The sequence below is a fragment of the Cibotium barometz genome, chromosome 1, assembly GCF_041138505.1.
Source record: "Cibotium barometz isolate CiBa-2024 chromosome 1, ASM4113850v1, whole genome shotgun sequence".
Classification (NCBI taxonomy): Eukaryota; Viridiplantae; Streptophyta; class Polypodiopsida; order Cyatheales; family Cibotiaceae; genus Cibotium; species Cibotium barometz.
In genome coordinates, this window is record NC_141046.1 from 26,271,711 (window position 1) to 26,290,306 (window position 18,596).

The 18,596-nt window shown below is 44.2% G+C and overlaps 1 protein-coding gene across 4 annotated transcripts in view; it reads right to left on the reverse strand.

The window, feature by feature from the left end:
* The window catches only part of LOC147641797 (apoptosis inhibitor 5-like protein API5), a 30,717-nt gene extending 14,662 nt beyond the window's left edge, over positions 1-16,055 (reverse strand). The window contains exons 1-3 of one of the 4 annotated variants that reach the window (XM_086799779.1): positions 15,803-16,055; positions 15,488-15,649; positions 11,261-11,426 (exon numbers count right to left, since the gene is read on the reverse strand). In XM_086799779.1, coding sequence (XP_086655905.1) covers positions 11,261-11,426; positions 15,488-15,649; positions 15,803-15,868 — 394 coding nt within the window. In that variant the 5' untranslated portion in view covers positions 15,869-16,055. Of the gene's footprint in view, positions 1-11,260; positions 11,427-13,931; positions 15,650-15,802 lie in introns of those variants that run through there. The other 3 variants (XM_086799789.1, XM_086799802.1, XM_086799798.1) reach the window with 3 other exon arrangements.
* Between the last annotated feature and the right edge of the window lie 2,541 nt (positions 16,056-18,596).

Genomic DNA, 18,596 nt, shown 5'->3' on the forward strand with positions numbered 1-18,596 from the left:
AATATTTTATGATTCACATGGGGGGTGCCCGGACAGAGTTTAAGATGTGTGGACATCCCTAGGTGTGAAGGGGGGAACTAGAAACATTAAGTTTTAATGTTTATTAAAGTTTGCCCCTAGGCCTTAGTGGCCCTAGGAACTTATTAAAGTTTGGGGCCCTAGGGATTAATTTGGGGGAGGAGTGTTTCTCTCTCCTCTCTCTCTCTCTTCCCTTTTTGGGGAGTCGTGTAGCAAAAGTGGAAGAGTTTTTTCTAGCGCATGAAGAGAAGCGTGGAAAAAGCATAGAAGCTCCAGGCGGCTGCAAAAGACCAGTTTGTTGCTGTTTTCTGTGGGCTGTGAGCTGTAACAGGCCGTACAGCAGCCGTACAGTGCTGTACGACTGCTGGTTTTGCTGTGGACAGAGGAGCGCAGGGTTGTGGGACTTTTTCACTGCTGGACTGGCTGCGCAGAGGACCTGTACAGGCTGTACAGTCAGTTTTTCAGCAAGTACATATTGTACGGCTGCCGTACAGTGTACGGACAGCCAGGTACAGCAAGTACAGTTGCTGCAGGCTGCTGCAGGTGGCGCAAACAGGTGCTGGACAGACTGTATACTCTGATTCAGGCAGGTACAAGAGTGGACAGCCGACTGTTTGTGCAAGTACAACTCCTGGCACGTATCCCGAGGCGGTACAGACGGGTACAGTGCTGATTTTCAGATCTGTATTTTCAAGGACAGCATAAGAGTGAACATCAGGAGGAGGATACAGGCAAGTACAAGCACATGTGTGAAGCAGGGTTGTGAATACAAGTGCCTGCAAGTACAAATTGGTGCTGTTGCTTCCTCCAGTGCTGTTTCACGAGCTGAACTTGGTAAGCTCTGTTTCTGTTCATCTATCTCTCTTTCTACTGCTTGATGTCTGTTGCAGATATGTGTTATCTGGCCCCTTGTGAGAGGAGGGGTATGGCAGATTGACAAGGGTTGAGACAGAGTTTGGACAGCACATGTATGTTTGAGCTGAGAAGATGTATCATGCACTTGAGTTATGCCAGATGTATGCCCATGGCTGGCCTGCTTAGTGATCTTGGCTGATCAGAGGGAGGCACAGTGTGTTGTTTGAAGACACAGATCTGTGTGCATAGATCCTCTGTGCTGAGAAGGATTTGTGGGCCGTCAGATTGGACTTACAGGTGTAAACTCTTGGCTGGTCTTTGTGTTGTACTCAGCCATTCATTTTATTATAATTGAATAAAGAAATACCGCAAGGGGCGCCAAGCTTTGGGGCCAACAGGTGTCGCTGTGTTTTCAGATTTGGGCACTCTAGCTCCAATCTGTGTTTTGTTTCTCATCTAGACTACAAGTGGACGGGTGATTGCTTCTACCGCACTCTGGTTTTCTATCAAAGGCCGGTTTCACAACCCCAAAACTGAGGGATGCACATATGCTGGCTGAATGCTGAAGTTAGCCCTTCGAGGAGACATGGCAATGCTTGGAACTGCTGGGTACTGATGCTGAATTTGATGAATACCTGAATGGCTTATGGGGACTGAAGCGACTGCTTATATATGAGATAGACTGCTGGTCGGTTCATGCCAGATGCTGTCGGCCAGCAGCAATGGACAATTAATGTTAAAATCACAGCATTAAATGCTGCAAAAATTCAGATGCTTCCTGTTGTACTTGGTCGACTCCCTGTTGCTGCCCGACCTGTCCTGGATGGCATAAGATACTGGCCGACAGCCAATGGGCTTGAGTTAGGGCAGCCGACTGGCTGCCCAACCCTACCCAAGGCTTGGATGATGCCCTTTATGGGCTGGCCATGCCATGGCCTGGCCCCAAGGCTACCTAAATGCTCCTAATGCAACCTAATGCTAAGGCTCACACTACATGCACTATCTGATAATTCTCCAAGTGGGTGAAGAGGACTGACACTTTGACTGACCTCTAAGGCTCGCAGACTAACCTACGTAGCTCGTCCCTGACTGTCCCTAGACTGAGGGCTCACAATGGGACCACGGCATACAACAAAATATTCCTAGAAAAGGTGATTCCTACTGATGAATGGTGCACTGATGTAGAGCCAGTTTGTCACATAGCACTCCAGTGCAGGGTGCATGTAACATTCCCTCCTGCTTAGCTTGGCAGTAGGTTCATCGCTTCCAAGTAGTCCGCCAAGAGCTCGGGGTACTCGGGGAAAAACTCTTCATTGAGCCATACTGCTTCATGGGTATCTCGGTCTCAAAACTTCATGTAGAATTGTCTTTGTCTCGGACCAGATCCATGCTTCGGCTTGTGGAGGAGAATCTGTTCAGGCTCAATAACTTCGTCTTCGCCTACCGCATTCAGTTGTCGCTCATCTATAATATCCTTCAAAGCTGGACCAATATATGGCTTCAACCAAGAAACATGGAAAATATTATGCATAGTCCAACCATCAGGAAGCTTAAGCTTCATAGAGACATCATTAACCTTTTTAATGATAGGAAAGGGTCCGAAGCTACGAAATGATAGTTTTGGACAATGTTTGCCCACTTGCTTCAGACTTTGCTTCATAATCCGAAGATATACCTAGTCACCTTCTTTAAAGTTGACATCTCTTCTTGATTTGTTGGCTTGCCTGGTGTATGCTTCATGTGCTTTGGCAAGGCGCTCTTTAACAGGCTCGATTATCTCTGAAAAAGTTTTTGTGGTCTTGTTGGCCTCCAAGGAAGGTGATACCATTCTTGTCAGGAGTGATGAAAAGCGGCGACCAAATGTGCCTCGTATTGAGTTCGACCAATGCTAGATGAATGAGTGTCGTTGAGAATGGTCTGAACCAAAGGAAGAAAATGCTCCCACTTTGACTGCCTGTCATGGGACAATACGATTTGAGAACATCAAAAGCCCATTGATTGTATATTTCTGTCTGGCCGTCTGTTTGTGGATGGAATGCACTAGACAAATGCAACTTGGTCCCAAAGTTATCGAACCAATATATGGCTTCAACCAAGAAACATGGAAAATATTATGCATAGTCCAACCATCAGGAAGCTTAAGCTTCATAGAGACATCATTGACCTTTTTAATGATAGGAAAGGGTCCGAAGCTACGAAATGATAGTTTTGGACAATGTTTGCTCACTTGCTTCATAATCCGAAGATATACCCAGTCACCTTCTTTAGAGTTGACATCTCTTCTTGATTTGTTGGCTTGCCGGGTGTATGCTTCATGTGCTTTGGCAAGGCGCTCTTTAACAGGCTCGATTATCTCTGAAAATGTTTTTGTGGTCTTGTTGGTCTCCAAGGAAGGTGATACCATTCTTGTCAGGAGTGATGAAAAATGGCAACCAAATGCTGCCTCGTATTGAGTTCGACCAATGCTAGATGAATGAGGGTCGTTGAGGATGGCCTGAAACAAAGGAAGAAAATGCTCCCACTTTGACTGCCTGTCATGGCAATACGATTTGAGAACATCAAAAGCCCATTGATTGTATATTTCTGTCTGGCCGTCTGTTTGTGGATGGAATGCACACTAGTCACATGCAACTTGGTCCCAAAGTTATCGAACAATGCTCTCCAAAAATTTGAAGTAAACTTGGGATCCCTATCTGATGTTATTGTCCTTGGCAAACCGCCGATGGGATACCTACTACCAATGGCTGATGAACCGGGGTGAGCGATGTCTTCAGCTATGGCTGTTTGCTTGCATGGAATCAACATGCAAAATTTACTAGACCGGTCCACAATGATCATGCACTATGTGTTCCAAGATCCAAATGCCGCGAGGAGAGGTCCAACAAAGTCCATACACATATCCTAGAAAGAACCCTCTAAAACTAGCAAAGGTTGACGTAATCCTGCTTGTTTCATATGAGGTACCTTCACTTTCTGGTAAATTTGACATGCTTGGACATACTGATAGACATTCCGTCTCATCTTTGGCCAATAGAATGATCGCTCAAGTTTCTCCAGTGTACTGTTGATACCATGATGGCCTCCTACAAAAGAATTATGAGCATCATGGAGAAGTGCCTGTCGCTATTTCCTCAGAATGCACAGCCGGTTTTTGTGAAATAACCAACCATCATAAATGGTGTAGTGACCCGGTTCTAACTACAGGGCCAATCAAAATTGAGTCCCAAATTCCAAAGAATTCTCGTATTGTGCCTTCATACTGTCGAGATCTCTTCCCTGTATTTCAAGCACAGTGGACTCTGCAAATTTTGAATTGTGCCTTTTCGACTGAGAGCATCGGCAAAGGGGTTATTTGAGCCAAGGATGTATTCAATCATACCTCCAAATTGTTGGAAGATTTGACTCCACCTGGCTTGTCTATCACTCCATTGGGCACTAGGCATTGTCCTTCCTGCTAGAGGACAGCTCTTATGGCTAAATTGTTGGCATCGGTGATTACCTCAAAAGAATCATCCCATGAAGCCAATTTGAGAACCGAAGATTCCGAGGCCAATTTTTTCATTGCATGAAATGCCTCGAGTGCTTTGCTCGTGAATGAACACTTTTTGACGACGCGTCTTCACGCCCTTGAGCAGATCGGTGTGAGAGAAGCTGCAAGATCGAAAAAATTGTCCATATAGGTACTGTATACTTATCAAAGACCCAAAAAAGAGCGGATCTCTTGCGCATTCTTGGGAACATCCCCATTCGAGAATTGCCCTTACCTTTTCAAGGTCTAGGCTAATCCCATCTCTACTGATGACATATCCCAAATAATGGATTTCTTCTACCCCGAATTTGCTCTTTTTCGCATTGATGTAGAGCACATTGTCTCGCAAAAGTTGCGAGACCTTTTCAACATCCTGCACATGCTGCTCTACAATGGTAGAAAAAATGAGTATATTATCTAAAAAGAACATGCACTTTCCTATGAGCTCCACAAATACCCGAGACATCATCTTGTTAAACGTCGCAGGTGCATTGGTGAGATCGAATGACATCACCACAAATTCATAATGGCCACATTCAATCTTGAAGGCTGTTTTGAAATGTCATCCATAAAGATCCAAACCTGATGATAGCCACTCTTGAGATCTATCTTGGAAAAGAACTTCGCACCATTGAGTTGCTCAAGGATATACTGAATCCTGGGCATTGGGAACCTATTCTTCACTGTGAGCTTGTTAAGAGCCCTGTAGTCCACGCGTACTCGTGCGGATTGTCTTTCTTCTGCACAAACAAGATAGGTGCAGCAAAGAGCGAGGATGACGGCCAGATAAATCTAGCGCGAAGTAGCTGGGAAAGCTGATGCTCCAGTTCACTTTCCAGTGCCTTAGAAAGGCGATAGGGTAACTTATTGGGTGGTTTTGTCCTTGTCAAATCCCCACGGATCCCCTCGTGATCAATCTTGGTTCGAAACTCGAATCCTGCAAACAAACAAACAACAAACAAGCAAGGGGGTGCAGGCCTGACTCACCTCCCAACCATGACAGCCGTGGGCAAGCTCACAGTCTTGGCTGTCCCCACCGAGCCACGAGCTGAGCTAACTAGGTTGACGTACCGACCAATCTCCTCCTCGCGACGTCCCATACCGCCACGAAGCTGCCCTCGCGGGCCTCGAGATTGCTGCCGGCCTCGGCTGCATAAAGCAGGTGCACGTCTGCACTAGATCCAGGCTCCAAGACCATAGAGCTCTCACAAACTCGCGAGACTCTCTATCCTCCAATAACTAACCTTGGCCACCCTTTTATAGGCTCTTGGCCGGTCATCGGGCGTCCACACTCGGCCGCCCGCCCGTCCATACTTAGGTGCTAAAAAAACTCGAAAAGCTAGGCTTAGCTTTTGCTTTAGCTTTTGTGCTTTTTTTTTCGTGAATAAATATATATATATATATATATATTTTTTAATATATATATATATGGATATATATATTCTCTTGTCTTAAAAAAAATAAAACCTTGGAAACCTTAGAGAGGGGAGGACTTTTAAACCTTTTATAAAAAAAATTTAAACTCCCCTAAAAAAAAACAAAAAACGAAAGCACTAAAATGAATGCTTTCCTTACGTGTTTTTTTTTTTTCTCAACCTCTTGGATTAGCCCGACGGCGTGCTGTCTACAGGCGTCACCTTCGCCGTCAGCTTTACTGCCAGCGTCGCCTGTGGTTTCTTGCGCCAACCTGCACCTGTATGGGCCAAGCATCGTGGCATGGGCACTGGCCTGGCCTGGCCTGGCCTGGCTTAAGCGCTCCTGCGCTGCCTGGGCTGGCTACGCAAGCCGCCTGGTCATGCATGCCTGGCCGCCTGCGTTTGCAGACCTGGCCGCCTGCTTCCTTGCCTGCGTACAAGTGCCTAGACACGTGCGTCACAGTATACCAAACAGCCTGCAACTCGACAGCATAATAATACCCGCCACAGCCAACGCCAGTACTTGCCAGCGAACAAATGCTCTCTCTCTCACTCTCTCTCTCTCGTTCGCCAAAAAACAACGAAAAGCATCATGCTTTTTTTCTTCTTTTTTTTCTGTTTTCTCTCCATGCAAGTTATACTACACAACATCTTTCCTCTTCTTTGCAAACAGCATTCAACCCTATTACACTACCATCTCCCATCAACATGGGGTTCTTTGATGAAGAAGAAACACATACCAAAACTGAAAATTGCAGTATGCACAGAAAAAAACAGCAAGTTTTTTAACACATACCGTACTTCGACCTCTTCTTCTCTACCTACCGACTTGCTCGTTCACGAGGTATGCTCTGATACCACTGTCAAATCCCCACGGATCCCCTCATGATCGATCTTGGTTCGAAACTCGAATCCTGCAAACAAACGAACAACAAACAAGCAAGGGGGTGCAGGCCTGACTCACCTCCCAACCATGACAGCCGTGGGCAAGCCCACAGTCTTGGCTGTCCCCACCGAGCCACGAGCTGAGCTAACTAGGTTGACGTACCGACCAATCTCCTCCTCGCGACGTCCCATACCGCCACGAAGCTGCCCTCGCGGGCCTCGAGATTGCTACCGGCCTCGGCTGCATAAAGCAGGTGCACGTCTGCACTAGATCCAGGCTCCAAGACCATAGAGCTCTCACAAACTCGCGAGACTCTCTATCCTCCAATAACTAACCTTGGCCACCCTTTTATAGGCTCTTGGCCGGTCATCGGGCGTCCACACTTGGCCGCCCGCCCGTCCATACTTGGGTGCCCGCCCGTTAGTATATCCCTAACTCAGCTCGTCAATCAGCCTGCCTAGTTCCAAGCTTCCCCAAGCCTCGAAACTAGTCTTGCATGCGTATAGCACACGGTAGATACCCACTGTGCACATGACAGTCCTGGGGACCAACTCAATGCGATGATCCTTAGGACGATTGGGTGGGAGCTGCGGTGGAAGATCGTCCATTACTATGATATCCTGAAACTATGCTAGAAGCCCATCCAGCTTTAGCGTTAATGGGTTGCTAACTGAACAGGAGACTGCTGGCTACGAACATAAATCAATGCACACTCAACTCCTTTTCAGATAGCTCGTTGGGCCTAGATGTGTGAAATCAGGGGAATACTTGGAATGCCCCTATCCCCGCGAATTAGGACAAGCTCAAGAACACCATCAACAGTCGTGAAAGTGTCCTGCCTCCAATCAAGAATGGGTGCATACTCCCTAAACCACTAAATGCCAAGAATCGTATCACACCCCAAAAGGGGTGAGACAATGAAGTCTCGCTGAAATGTGGCCTTTTGAACCATGAATGAGAATTGTTAAGCCTTATGTGAGATGAGAATTGTTAAGCCTTATGAGAGATGTGTGTGTGAAGACCTGGTGTGAACCAGTCTACGTCCAGATGATAGGGTACAAGAGTACAACTCATCTTTTTAGCTGACTGAGGAGAAATGGCGTCCTTAGAGCTACCCATATCAAAGAGAACAATGAATTGTTGTCCCTTTGCTGTGCCATAAGCACGAATGAGGGCTTTCTTTTGCTCCTCAACCTCGCCCTCCTGCTTATCGTTAAATACCACCGTGGATACGGCGTTTAAGGCAGGCAAGAGTTGGATTGCATTGGTGGCTAATGCGGGAGGTGTAGTTGTAGCTGTTGTGGTGGCTAATGTGGAGGCAAAGACCTTGGCTACTTGCACAGCCTGCCACTTGGTACAATCTTTCTAACCATGCCCCACGATGTGCCAAAAGAAACATCTATTCTCCCCCTTATACCGTGTTTGCTCTTCTAGTTGGGGATATCCACCAGTAATGTCCTCTTTGGCCTTTTCCTCAAGTGTTTTCTTAGGTGCAAAGGGCTTACCCTTCTTACCTCCTGAAGTGCTCTGGGATTCTTTCTTATTGTCTTTGCTATTCTGAGCTCCCTTCCCCCCCCCCTGAGATGATGATTGTTGGGTTGTGGATGATTGTTGTTGGGGTTTGGAGCTAGTCTTGGGTTGCTTAGGCTTACCTGATCATTTCCTGATTCCGTGCAAGAGAGAGCCCTGTCATAAAGACTATGGCTCAAAATTGTGACAGTAAACCTAATGTTTGTATCCAAACCTCTAATGAATTGTTTCAATTTCTCCTCCTCGGATATACCTAACTGTTGTGCTGACGTGATTACTTTATTAGAGTAAGTTAGCACGGGTGACCCATTTTGGGAGAGTTTGTAAAACTCATCCTCCAAGTTGAGAAACCTTTTCTTTAGGTCGGACACAAAGGTGTCCCATACATACTGTGGAGCCCCTGTGTACGGGTCTACATGTATACTCAACCGATGCTACCACCAAGTGACCGCATATTTTCCTTTGGCTAAGCTTTTAGATCCACCAATTGATGAATGAATTGTAAAACTGCAGCATGATCACACTCACCATCATACGTACGAAAGTTCGATTGAGCGTGGTGGTTGAGGTGGTGGAGGAACTTGCGCCTTGGTTCGCCAGTGTAGGGAGAATAGACAAAACATTCGATTCGCCTCCATAACGGCTATCAACTACTGAATTTGGAGTTGCATAGCCTCACGATGAAGCCTTTCACGGGTAGCTTGGTCTACCTGCTTTCGGTCTTCTTCCTCCCTGCATTTAGCTTCCTCGGCCCTTCATTCATCCTCACGGCGAGCTTCTTTGGCTAGCCGTTCTTTATGTCATTGCTACTCCATGGGCCTTTTTGCTTCTTCTTTAGCTTTTTCAGCATCTTCTTTAGCTTTTTTTTCTTGTGCCGCTTCTTCCTCCTTGGCTTCAATTTGTTGCCTTCGCAGCCTATTTTGCTCCAAGAGCAATCTAATGAAAATCTTCATTGCTTGGCGAAAATGTTCTTGTAGGCGGTGTGTCTTCCCTATAGAATTCCTCTTCAATATCTTCCTTGTAACTTGGTGACGATGTTTCTCCTAACATTGTGGAGGCCTAGATGGTTTTTCCCGACCGCAATTTTACCATCCACGCAATGCTCTCACTTTAGGGTAGCCAAGTTGGGTTACAACCTACAACTCTAATACCAATGTAGCATGCAAAAGGTTGGTCGTCGTCGTAACACGCAACAAAGCCTTCTTTATACCCATGAGTCTGTGCAATTCCACTTAGATAGAGAGAGTAGCAGATAAGAGTCTAACACAGTATTGGGTCCCAATTTACCCATTGAAGGGCCCCCCTGCAAGCAAGAGTATTTGCTTATATTAATCTTTGGAAAACTTACAATGAGAATGAAGGATGACTAAGGACTGCTGGACGCAAGGACAAGGTAGACCCAACGCAGGTTGATCCAGATGTTGTCCAAGCTCCTTTGAATGGTACTTCAATGACCACTATGCAACCCAAAACTGAGGGATGCACATATGTTGGCCGAATGCTGAAGCTAGCCCTTCGAGGATACCTAGCAATGCTTGGAACTGCTGGGTACTGATGCTGAACTTGATGAATACCTGAATGACTTATGGGGACTGAAGCAACTGCTTATATATGAGATAGACTGCTGGTTGGTTCATGCCAGATGCTGTCGGGCAGCAGCAATGGACAATTAATGTCAAAATCACAGCACTAAATGCTGCAAAAATTCAGATGCTGCCTGTTGTACTTGGCCGACTCCCTGTTGCTGCCCGACCTGTCCTGGATAGCATAAGATACTGGCCAACAGCCATAAGATACTGGCCGCCAGCCAATGGGCTTGAGTTAGGACAGCCGACTCGCTGCCCAACCCCACCTAAGGCTTGGATGATGCCCTTTATGGGCTGGCCATGCCATGGCCTGGCCCCAAGGCTACCTAAATGCTCCTAATGCAACCTAATGCTAAGGCTCACACTACATGCATTATCTGATAATTCTCCAAGTGGGTTAAGAGGACTGACACTTGACTGACCTCTAAGGCTCGCAGATTGACCTACGGAATGCCTGACTGACCCTGGACTGAGGGCTCACAATGGGGCCACAGCATACAACAAAATATTCCTAAAAAAGGTGATTCCTACTGATGAATGGTAGAGCCAGCTTGTCACATAGCACTCCAGTGCAAGGTGCATGTGACAATGGCCCCCTCCTCCTACCGGGGAGTTAGCTCCATAGGCTGTATGATGATGATGGTCTCATTTTGTATCATATGGCTCGGATTTGACATCCCCATCTCATGGCTCTATTCACATGACTTTGACAACATTTTCCAGCCCACGCTAGCCTTAGCAGAGTAATTATTTAGCCTTAATCCATTGGTTTGAAAGCTCACCTTGGTTTTACGCGAAGCTCCTCCATTAACTGCTTTAATTTGCGCCCCCCCCCCCAAAAAAATAATAATAAAAATAAAAATCTCTCTCACACAATAGGCAACAAGTGGGGTCGAGCACACAATGCCTGCCTAGGAACGTTCAACCAAACACGCTCGTGCACTATGCAACTGAATCATGGATCTGCAGGGCTAGAGCTCGGCATAAAATGTCAAAACCCACAGGGTTCTCGTGATGCCTCTCAAGCCCCTGCAAGGTCACCATTCAACTGCTCATCGTGGGCTGACAATTGGATCCTGGATAGAGATGATGGGTAGATGTAATCCCCACTCCGCGGGCCCCCAAAATAAGGAACGTAGTTTTACATCTATAGAGGGTTGCTATCTGTATGATAATAAATAAGTTTTCCTAGGAAAAATTTGATGCCATGGATTAAAGATGACTACTGTGATGGTGTGCACAACAAAGCCATCAATCTTTTTCATCTGTAAGGAACATACCACCTGGTCTTAATTTTTCACTACTAGGATACCAGTGACTGGAACAGCCTCATGGACCCCCTCCTTCAGCTACACACACATGCCCTCTAATAGAAGAAGGTAGCATAACATCAAGCTATAGTTATGAAAAACTAGAATACACAGCAATTAGAGATGCATACCTGCACTCAGTAGTTGCACCAAGGCATCAACAATCTCTGGTAGATTTTTATGTGCATCCTTGCAAAGAAAAGGAAGACCGCGAATTGCCTGCACTCGTATCTGCACTAAGACACATTTCATCAGCATGAGCTGTAGCCACAGATTTGGCATGTAATCCACTCGTATCTGCACTCAGACACATTTCATCAGCATGAGCTGTAGCCACAGATTTGGTATGTAATCCATGGAGAAACCATACAACTACATCCAAACCATGGTGTTAAAAAAAGATTTTTTTAGTTTATACTGCTTACAACACATGAATTGTACACATCATTATTTATTCTCACAATGGTTGCTTAACTTTCTTGTAAACATTCAGTTAAAACTCCTCACTTTGTTTCAATGGGATTCAAATATATTAGCAAACATATCCAAATCTTCATCCAAGTTGCAGCTATGAACTTCCACCCATTGGAGATCGCACCCCTCATGGTCCTTTGCTCTACCATGTTTGGTTTTTCCCCCTTGAGCAGATCTTTCTGTGGTCACAACTTCGTATCTTCCCGCAGGCAGCTTGGTCTTCCTGCCTAAAGGCATTATAACTTGTTACCAACGGGGGCCCGCAGGGATTCAAATTCACTTCTCCCCTCATGGTCCTTAGCTCTACCATGTTTGGTGTTTTCCCCTTGAGCAGATCCTTCTGTAGTCACAACTTGGTACCTTCCCGGAGGCAGCTTGGTCTTCCCACCTAAAGGCACTATATCTTGTTAACAACAGGGGGCGGCAGGGATTCTCCCCTCCCCAAGTCACAAGCCCATGCCGCTAGGCTACACGCCCACTGGCTTTCATTAGTTCTACCATTATGGAGTCCAAACTTGCAAAGGATCCATCTGTTAATGAAGCATTTCTTCACTGCAAAGACGGAAGAGCTCCAAATACCACCACTACAGCTATTTCTTTGAAAGATCCAGTGTCACAATATGCCATTCCCACAGTTGCTTCCATTCAACTAGGCTCTCATCACCTATGAAGACAAGGGTAATGGCATGGTGAATCTGCCATACAAAGGATATGCAAAATATCCTCCTTTGGAACACGGAAGACTAAGCAGCACATTCTCCTGGAACTCTCCTCGAACTTTTCTCACATTGTGTGACTTTACTTTCAAAGCAAACAGTTGAGGAGTGCAACAATACCCACAATTCCATTACATCAATAAGTGGACTGACAACATCCACACTTTCCTTTCACAGAAGGGAAAAACTACTGCCATTGCTGCCTTCATCAAGAAGGTGCTCCAAGAAATGGACACTTACTTTTTTAATTTACATCTAATCATGCCATGGTGGGTTTCATAGACCATATTGGCCAGAGCGACAGGGAGTTCATGCCACAAGAAAAACACAGTTCCAGCACAACCACTACACACTAGAACATATCTCCTGTCACACGCACAGATGTGGACATACTTAACCTTTTTTTTTTGTTTAAAAAAATATTAAGGGTTAGGAGCCTTTTTAGGCATTGACTAGTTACTTTTATGGGATTTTTGGTAATTTATTGTCCAAGGACCTGGCCAACAGCAGTCGGGTAGATGTAGGGGCAGTTCCATGAGCTATAAATAGCAACGGTCAGTTCAGTCAGTATTCATCTGATCCCTCATAGGTGGGACAGGTCATAGGCATAGGAGCTTCCTATTGGAATTTGGAGGCCATGTTGGCCAGGATCTATGTACATCTTGATACATATATACAGAAAACACTATTTTCAGCAACATTTATCTAGCTTCTCTCAGTTCATCTTTGCATTTTTGCACAGTTCTTAATACAGGCTGTTCTTCCGCATGTTACATCTCCACACTCAGAACCATAACACATGGGACAAAAAGCTTTACTATTGCTTCTTGAATTGTTACAATGTCTTCAAAACGGTCCAATGGACTCAACTGGTCTCTATAGGAATGGAAGATGAGGTCGTAGCACACTGCAAAGATCACTGTCCGAGTTCACAGAGTGACGGCTTTCAAAGCACGGTTGGGTTGAAACAAGGCTCCCCTCTTTCCCACTCTCTTTGGGCTCTAAGTTTGTACTGAGACCTTTCTCTTAGTGACCACAGATGGGTTTATCCAGATACTAGGATATCCAAGAATTTCATGTCACACAAGCTCAAAATTTCCATGGACCAGTCAGTGTCATCATGCAGACTCCAAATTGAGGCTGTAAGTGACACCCACACAAGAGCATCGAGAACTAAAAGTAAGCATGGTATGTAACATTCATGAGATTAAGAGTCAAGACTTATGAGCACACCATCCTTTAATGCCCAGCATACTACATTATTAGAGGCCGCTTCAGCTGTCTACTCAGGGAGGGATTTGGTCCTTTTGCCAAGTCATGGAATATGAGGACCAAAGATGCATGGCACTTTTCTTGCATGAGATACACAGATAAGCAAACAAACTCATTAGGGGCGCAAAAGAGGCAAGAGGACTGAAAAAAGTTGAATTGTGCTATAACTTGTGGACTCCATTTCATGACCTTATTCAATTCTGTTAGCATACAAAGTATTAGGTTGGTAACTGACTAAAATGAACCATGCAAAAATTATCTCTGAGATCTACATTCAAGTAATCCTTTAACAAGAGAAGAAAGATATGGGCAAGAAACAGTTCCCTGTTTGATGCACAACCTGCCTGGCAATTCTTGAATCACTGTTAAGGGCTACCATCCCGAAGACGTGGCCACCATACCTTTGATGAGAGTGGCCATACCTTTGATGAGACAACAGCCCAAAAAGTTTGACGATGAAACAAATCTTAGTTCACCCTTTTTCCCCTTCAGAGAGGTATGGCATCGAGCTGTCCTTTGCCAGTTAAAAGGCCTGTCTTCATATTGCTATTGAAGTATGTCAGCAAGGTTGGAACACCTCAGCCTGCTGCAGTCTTAACCTCACAGGAACAGGCATAGATTTCTATAAATATCAAGGCACCCTGCAGAAAAGTCTCAGTTCACCCCCTGGCTGTCCCTGTTCACCCTTATCTTCATACAGCTACAAAAGCAGAGTGTCAGTGATGTCGGCAGATAATAAGATAGTCACCTTCTTTTCAGTCCAAGCAGTCCTAGCTTCATAGCTACAGATGTCTCTAAATATCAAGGCACTTGAGTTCCCCTTGCTGAAAGACCTACGTCCAAAGATGGCAGGAAGAAAGGAAAACCAAAGGGTTTCTTTAGAACTAAAAAATACAAACACTGAAACTCCAAACCTCCCTGTCAACCCCCTGCTTGAATCCTGTCTCTACTCAAAACTGAGAGTGCATTAATCACAAAAATGCCACCCTCTCTTAGACTTCCCAAGAATAACTTCTGCCTGTTAGTCCTTTTTTCTTTTTTGCAGAACCAGTTCAAAAGGCCTGTTATTTCCCCCAACCCTGATGGCAAATAAGCCTCCATTTGCAATAAACTGCATTGTTTAGCTTGCTTGCAGCATCACATGGAACTGCAACTGTATTTGCAGACTGATAGCAGTATTTCTCAAACAATGGCACCTCCATCTTGAGACATGAGTGTTGCAGAGTAAACCGCTTAAACCTAAGCTTGGATCAAGAGATGTTCTGCCAGGGGGTCAGAATTCTCTGTCTCATTTTAAATCCATGAACATCGACTGCTTCACTGCCAAAGGCAATGGATAAAGCCAACTCCACGAGAATGCATTGAACTAGTGATGAAATGGCTGGATTGGCACCCTCTTTGTTACACTGTGACTCAGTTTTCCCTTCCTTTGTGATAATATTGCTTGAATTTGCACTTTCCTTGTAAATAATATGCCCAGGTTGGCACCCTCTTCGTTAACTGTGGCTCGGTTTTCCCTCCCTTTGTGATAATATCGCTGGACCTTGCAGTTTCTTTGTAACTATATGGCTCAATAGATGTGTTTGCCATGTGATATATAGCCAAAGCTATAAAACAGGATATTCACCTACATGCATGAGATCAACGTCATACCATCATGCTGTGCAATTCATGGCAATGTCCATAAGCCATCACACCATCATGGCGATGTCCATGGAGCCATCATACCATTGCTATGCACTTTACAACGATCCATAAGACCGCTGTGTAAATTATGGTGCCATTATGCTGTGCAATTCATGACATTTGTTCCACGACACCATCATACCATCTGCTGGTGCCCTTTCTCCTTTCATATGAAGAAAACTTTGCCAGTGAAAAAGCAATGGAACTCACCCCCAACTCTTCGTCTTCGCACAACTCGAACTGCATATCCATGGCACGCGATGCAAGGTTGGGAAAATGCTTGAAAAAACGAGGTATGAGCTGTGCAGCAAGCTGCCTTGTTTTGCTGCTGGACTTGGCTAGCATCAGGATGTTGAGGTAGTCTAGCTCATTCTGCAACAAGACAATGCGTTTGGATCATGCATGAGAGGAAAACATCCGCTTACAAAAAGGGTTCATACAAAAGATCAAGCAATATGCATAGAGTTCTGACTGCAGAACAATTTTGAGATGTTGCATGCAAAAACAAAGAGAAAGGATCCCTACCTCTGCTATGTCTTTAGATTCGCTGAGACGTTGGCCGTGCTTGTAGAGTTTCTCCACCCCTGCCATGTTCGGCGAAGAGGGCAAGCGCGAGAGTATCTGGTAAACGAGAAAGCTAGGGCTAGGTTTGGAGTTAGGGTTAGGGATTGGGGGAGATAATTTGCTGTACACAGGGAGGAGGTTGGTCGTTCAAGAACGTCAGAAAGGCTTCCTGTCTCGATGTGTATGGGTCATAAAGCATTATTAGGTATGTTTAGTCTTACACACTAGGAGGACGGGGAATTGACGGGACGGACCTGAGGCACGGAAAAATAAACTTGTTACAACCTTAGCATGGACACCCTAAGGGTTAGGGCTATCACTCCATAGATCATGCATGAGTTATGCCATATAGAGAGAGGTAATAATCCCATAACAACAAGGTTATCAGTGAGTGGGTGTGTATGGAGCCTCGATGTGCTGGTATGGCTCTAGTCTCTACCCATGAGACAGGTACAAGATTGGTGACACCCCTTGTGATTTTCTAGCATTGTATTCATTATTCAAAAGGTCACACAAGCATCTCTAACCTAATGATGACTTGCAACGATCCTTTTACTACAAAAACCTTCAAGTCTCAATACTTGAAGTAAAACAATCATGTGAGACCACTATAGCCTTGTGGTCCTTGATACCCGTAAACTATAAATCACTTGCACACTCAATCCTATCAATGCCACGTGCCTATGACACAAGCAAAGTTCATTTGGAGGGGGTTACCATTCGCCCAACGAAGTTTCTTTCATGGAACCTATATTCAATATGGTTTTCCAAAGTATTATTTATCGTTAAACCAAGTACCAAATATCTCTAGATAACAAATCAATTTCGAACATCCTTGAGTCATTTCCACGGGTGGTGCCTAGTAGGTGAGTGTTGAATTATGCTTTGTTTTTTCCACAAATAGAAATGATGCAAACATCAATGATCTTGGTAGGCCAATCAACCCTTTAGCTAGCTAGTGAGTCTAGCTAGATCAATTAGTTAGTCCTAGAAAAGACAAAGTAAATCACTAACCTAGTCTCCCCCCCTTAAGAGATTATCCTCGAAAAGACAAAGTAGATCACTAACCTAGTCTCCCCCCCTTAAGAGATTATCCTCGAAAAGACAAAGTAAATCACTAACCTAGTCTTCCTCCCTTAAGAGAGTATCCACGGATAGAAACAATCCAAAAAGTTTCAAGCTCTCCTTTCTTGACAAGTTCTTGGCATGGCATTATTCTTAAAGAGAGGACCTAGTGTCCCTACCTTGTTCCAAGTGCAACTCGATGGTGGCTAAAAAATATTGAGTACCAATTTTTCTTTCCAAACATGTGCAAGCAAAGGATTTTTACAATCCAACCCCTACAACAAGAGCACATTTTATGCAAATGTCACCACATGAAAGAAAGTCAATATATAGTAATAGAGCTTTATTAGACCTTACCTTGCCCATATGATTTGAGATCCTTCTCTATACCATAGCCTTCTCTTTCTTCTAAGCAACTTCCCTTTATTCAATTGGCACTCTTACATCTTATATTTTCCAATGCTTTCTCAATACCAACATTGTACTCAGCCTATCATAATATGATTCACATACAATCTTTTAATATTATACAGTATGAGGCTAAGAACAAAACTTATGGAATATCTACTTGAAAAACAAGAATAAATAATAGTACAAGGGTCAAGGAGCCCAAGAAAGTTTGAGAGTCGTACTCACAAATGTTATTTGCATTAATGAGAATGTCCCTCAAGCTTAGTTTAATGATAGCACGCTCATTAAGACTACAATCCACATGTTTTTCCCATAGAACAATTTATGCATCATGGGGAAGATTTTTTCGCAAATCAACACAGAACCATAGGCAAAAGCAATTACAACAAAAAATATCTTACAAGCTCATGTGTTGAAGCCAAGCCATAAGACCAATCTCACTTGTTCTTCTTGGGTCAATCATTGTGCACATCACCGATTAGGTCTCCTTGTATTCATCAATCAATAACATGCATGCCACCTTGGTCTTATGATTTCCCTCCTAAACATAGAGATCTCTTGCCAACATTCCACAATGTGGCAAAGCAACATATATGAGATGTGATTGCTCATTCATCTCCCAAAACCAGCTCCAAAAGTATTCTTAACAAATTGATGTCTAAATCACATACAAGAATTCAACCCAAAGCATATTCATTTGACAAGCCTAGAATGCCTTCACCTCACAAAACTTGTGAGATTTTATGGTTAACGTACCAAATCACTCATGGTGTTATATGCATAAACTCCATGATGTACCCATGTAGTCCACCAATCAAGATGAGACCAATACTGTTTTTATGCATAAAGCAAGCTATAGCAAAAGTAATCTTGCACAAATCTCCACACATCACCAACATGATTGTAGCATTGTGTTATGTTTGACACACCCAAATCATCCAAAATGATGAAAAATTTTATTTGAAGGATCTTTAGCTTGTTACTACCTAAAAAATCAGCCGCCACCACCAAGAGACATTGTGACTAATTAGTGGTGTGTTTAGCAACTAAGGCCTTTGCACGGAAACATTTTGACAATCGAGGCAATAATTTACCCAAGTAAGCAATTGTCATATGATAATGAATGTAGTATTTCAATCTTGCCAATTCTCATTAAATGAGGGTTGCATCAAGCCATGCTTGATCTTGTCTTGCAACAATCCACACTCTTAGCAACCTTTAAATCTTTGAGCATTTGATTCTCAGACCTTAAAATAGATTGCCCTTCAAATGTATATAC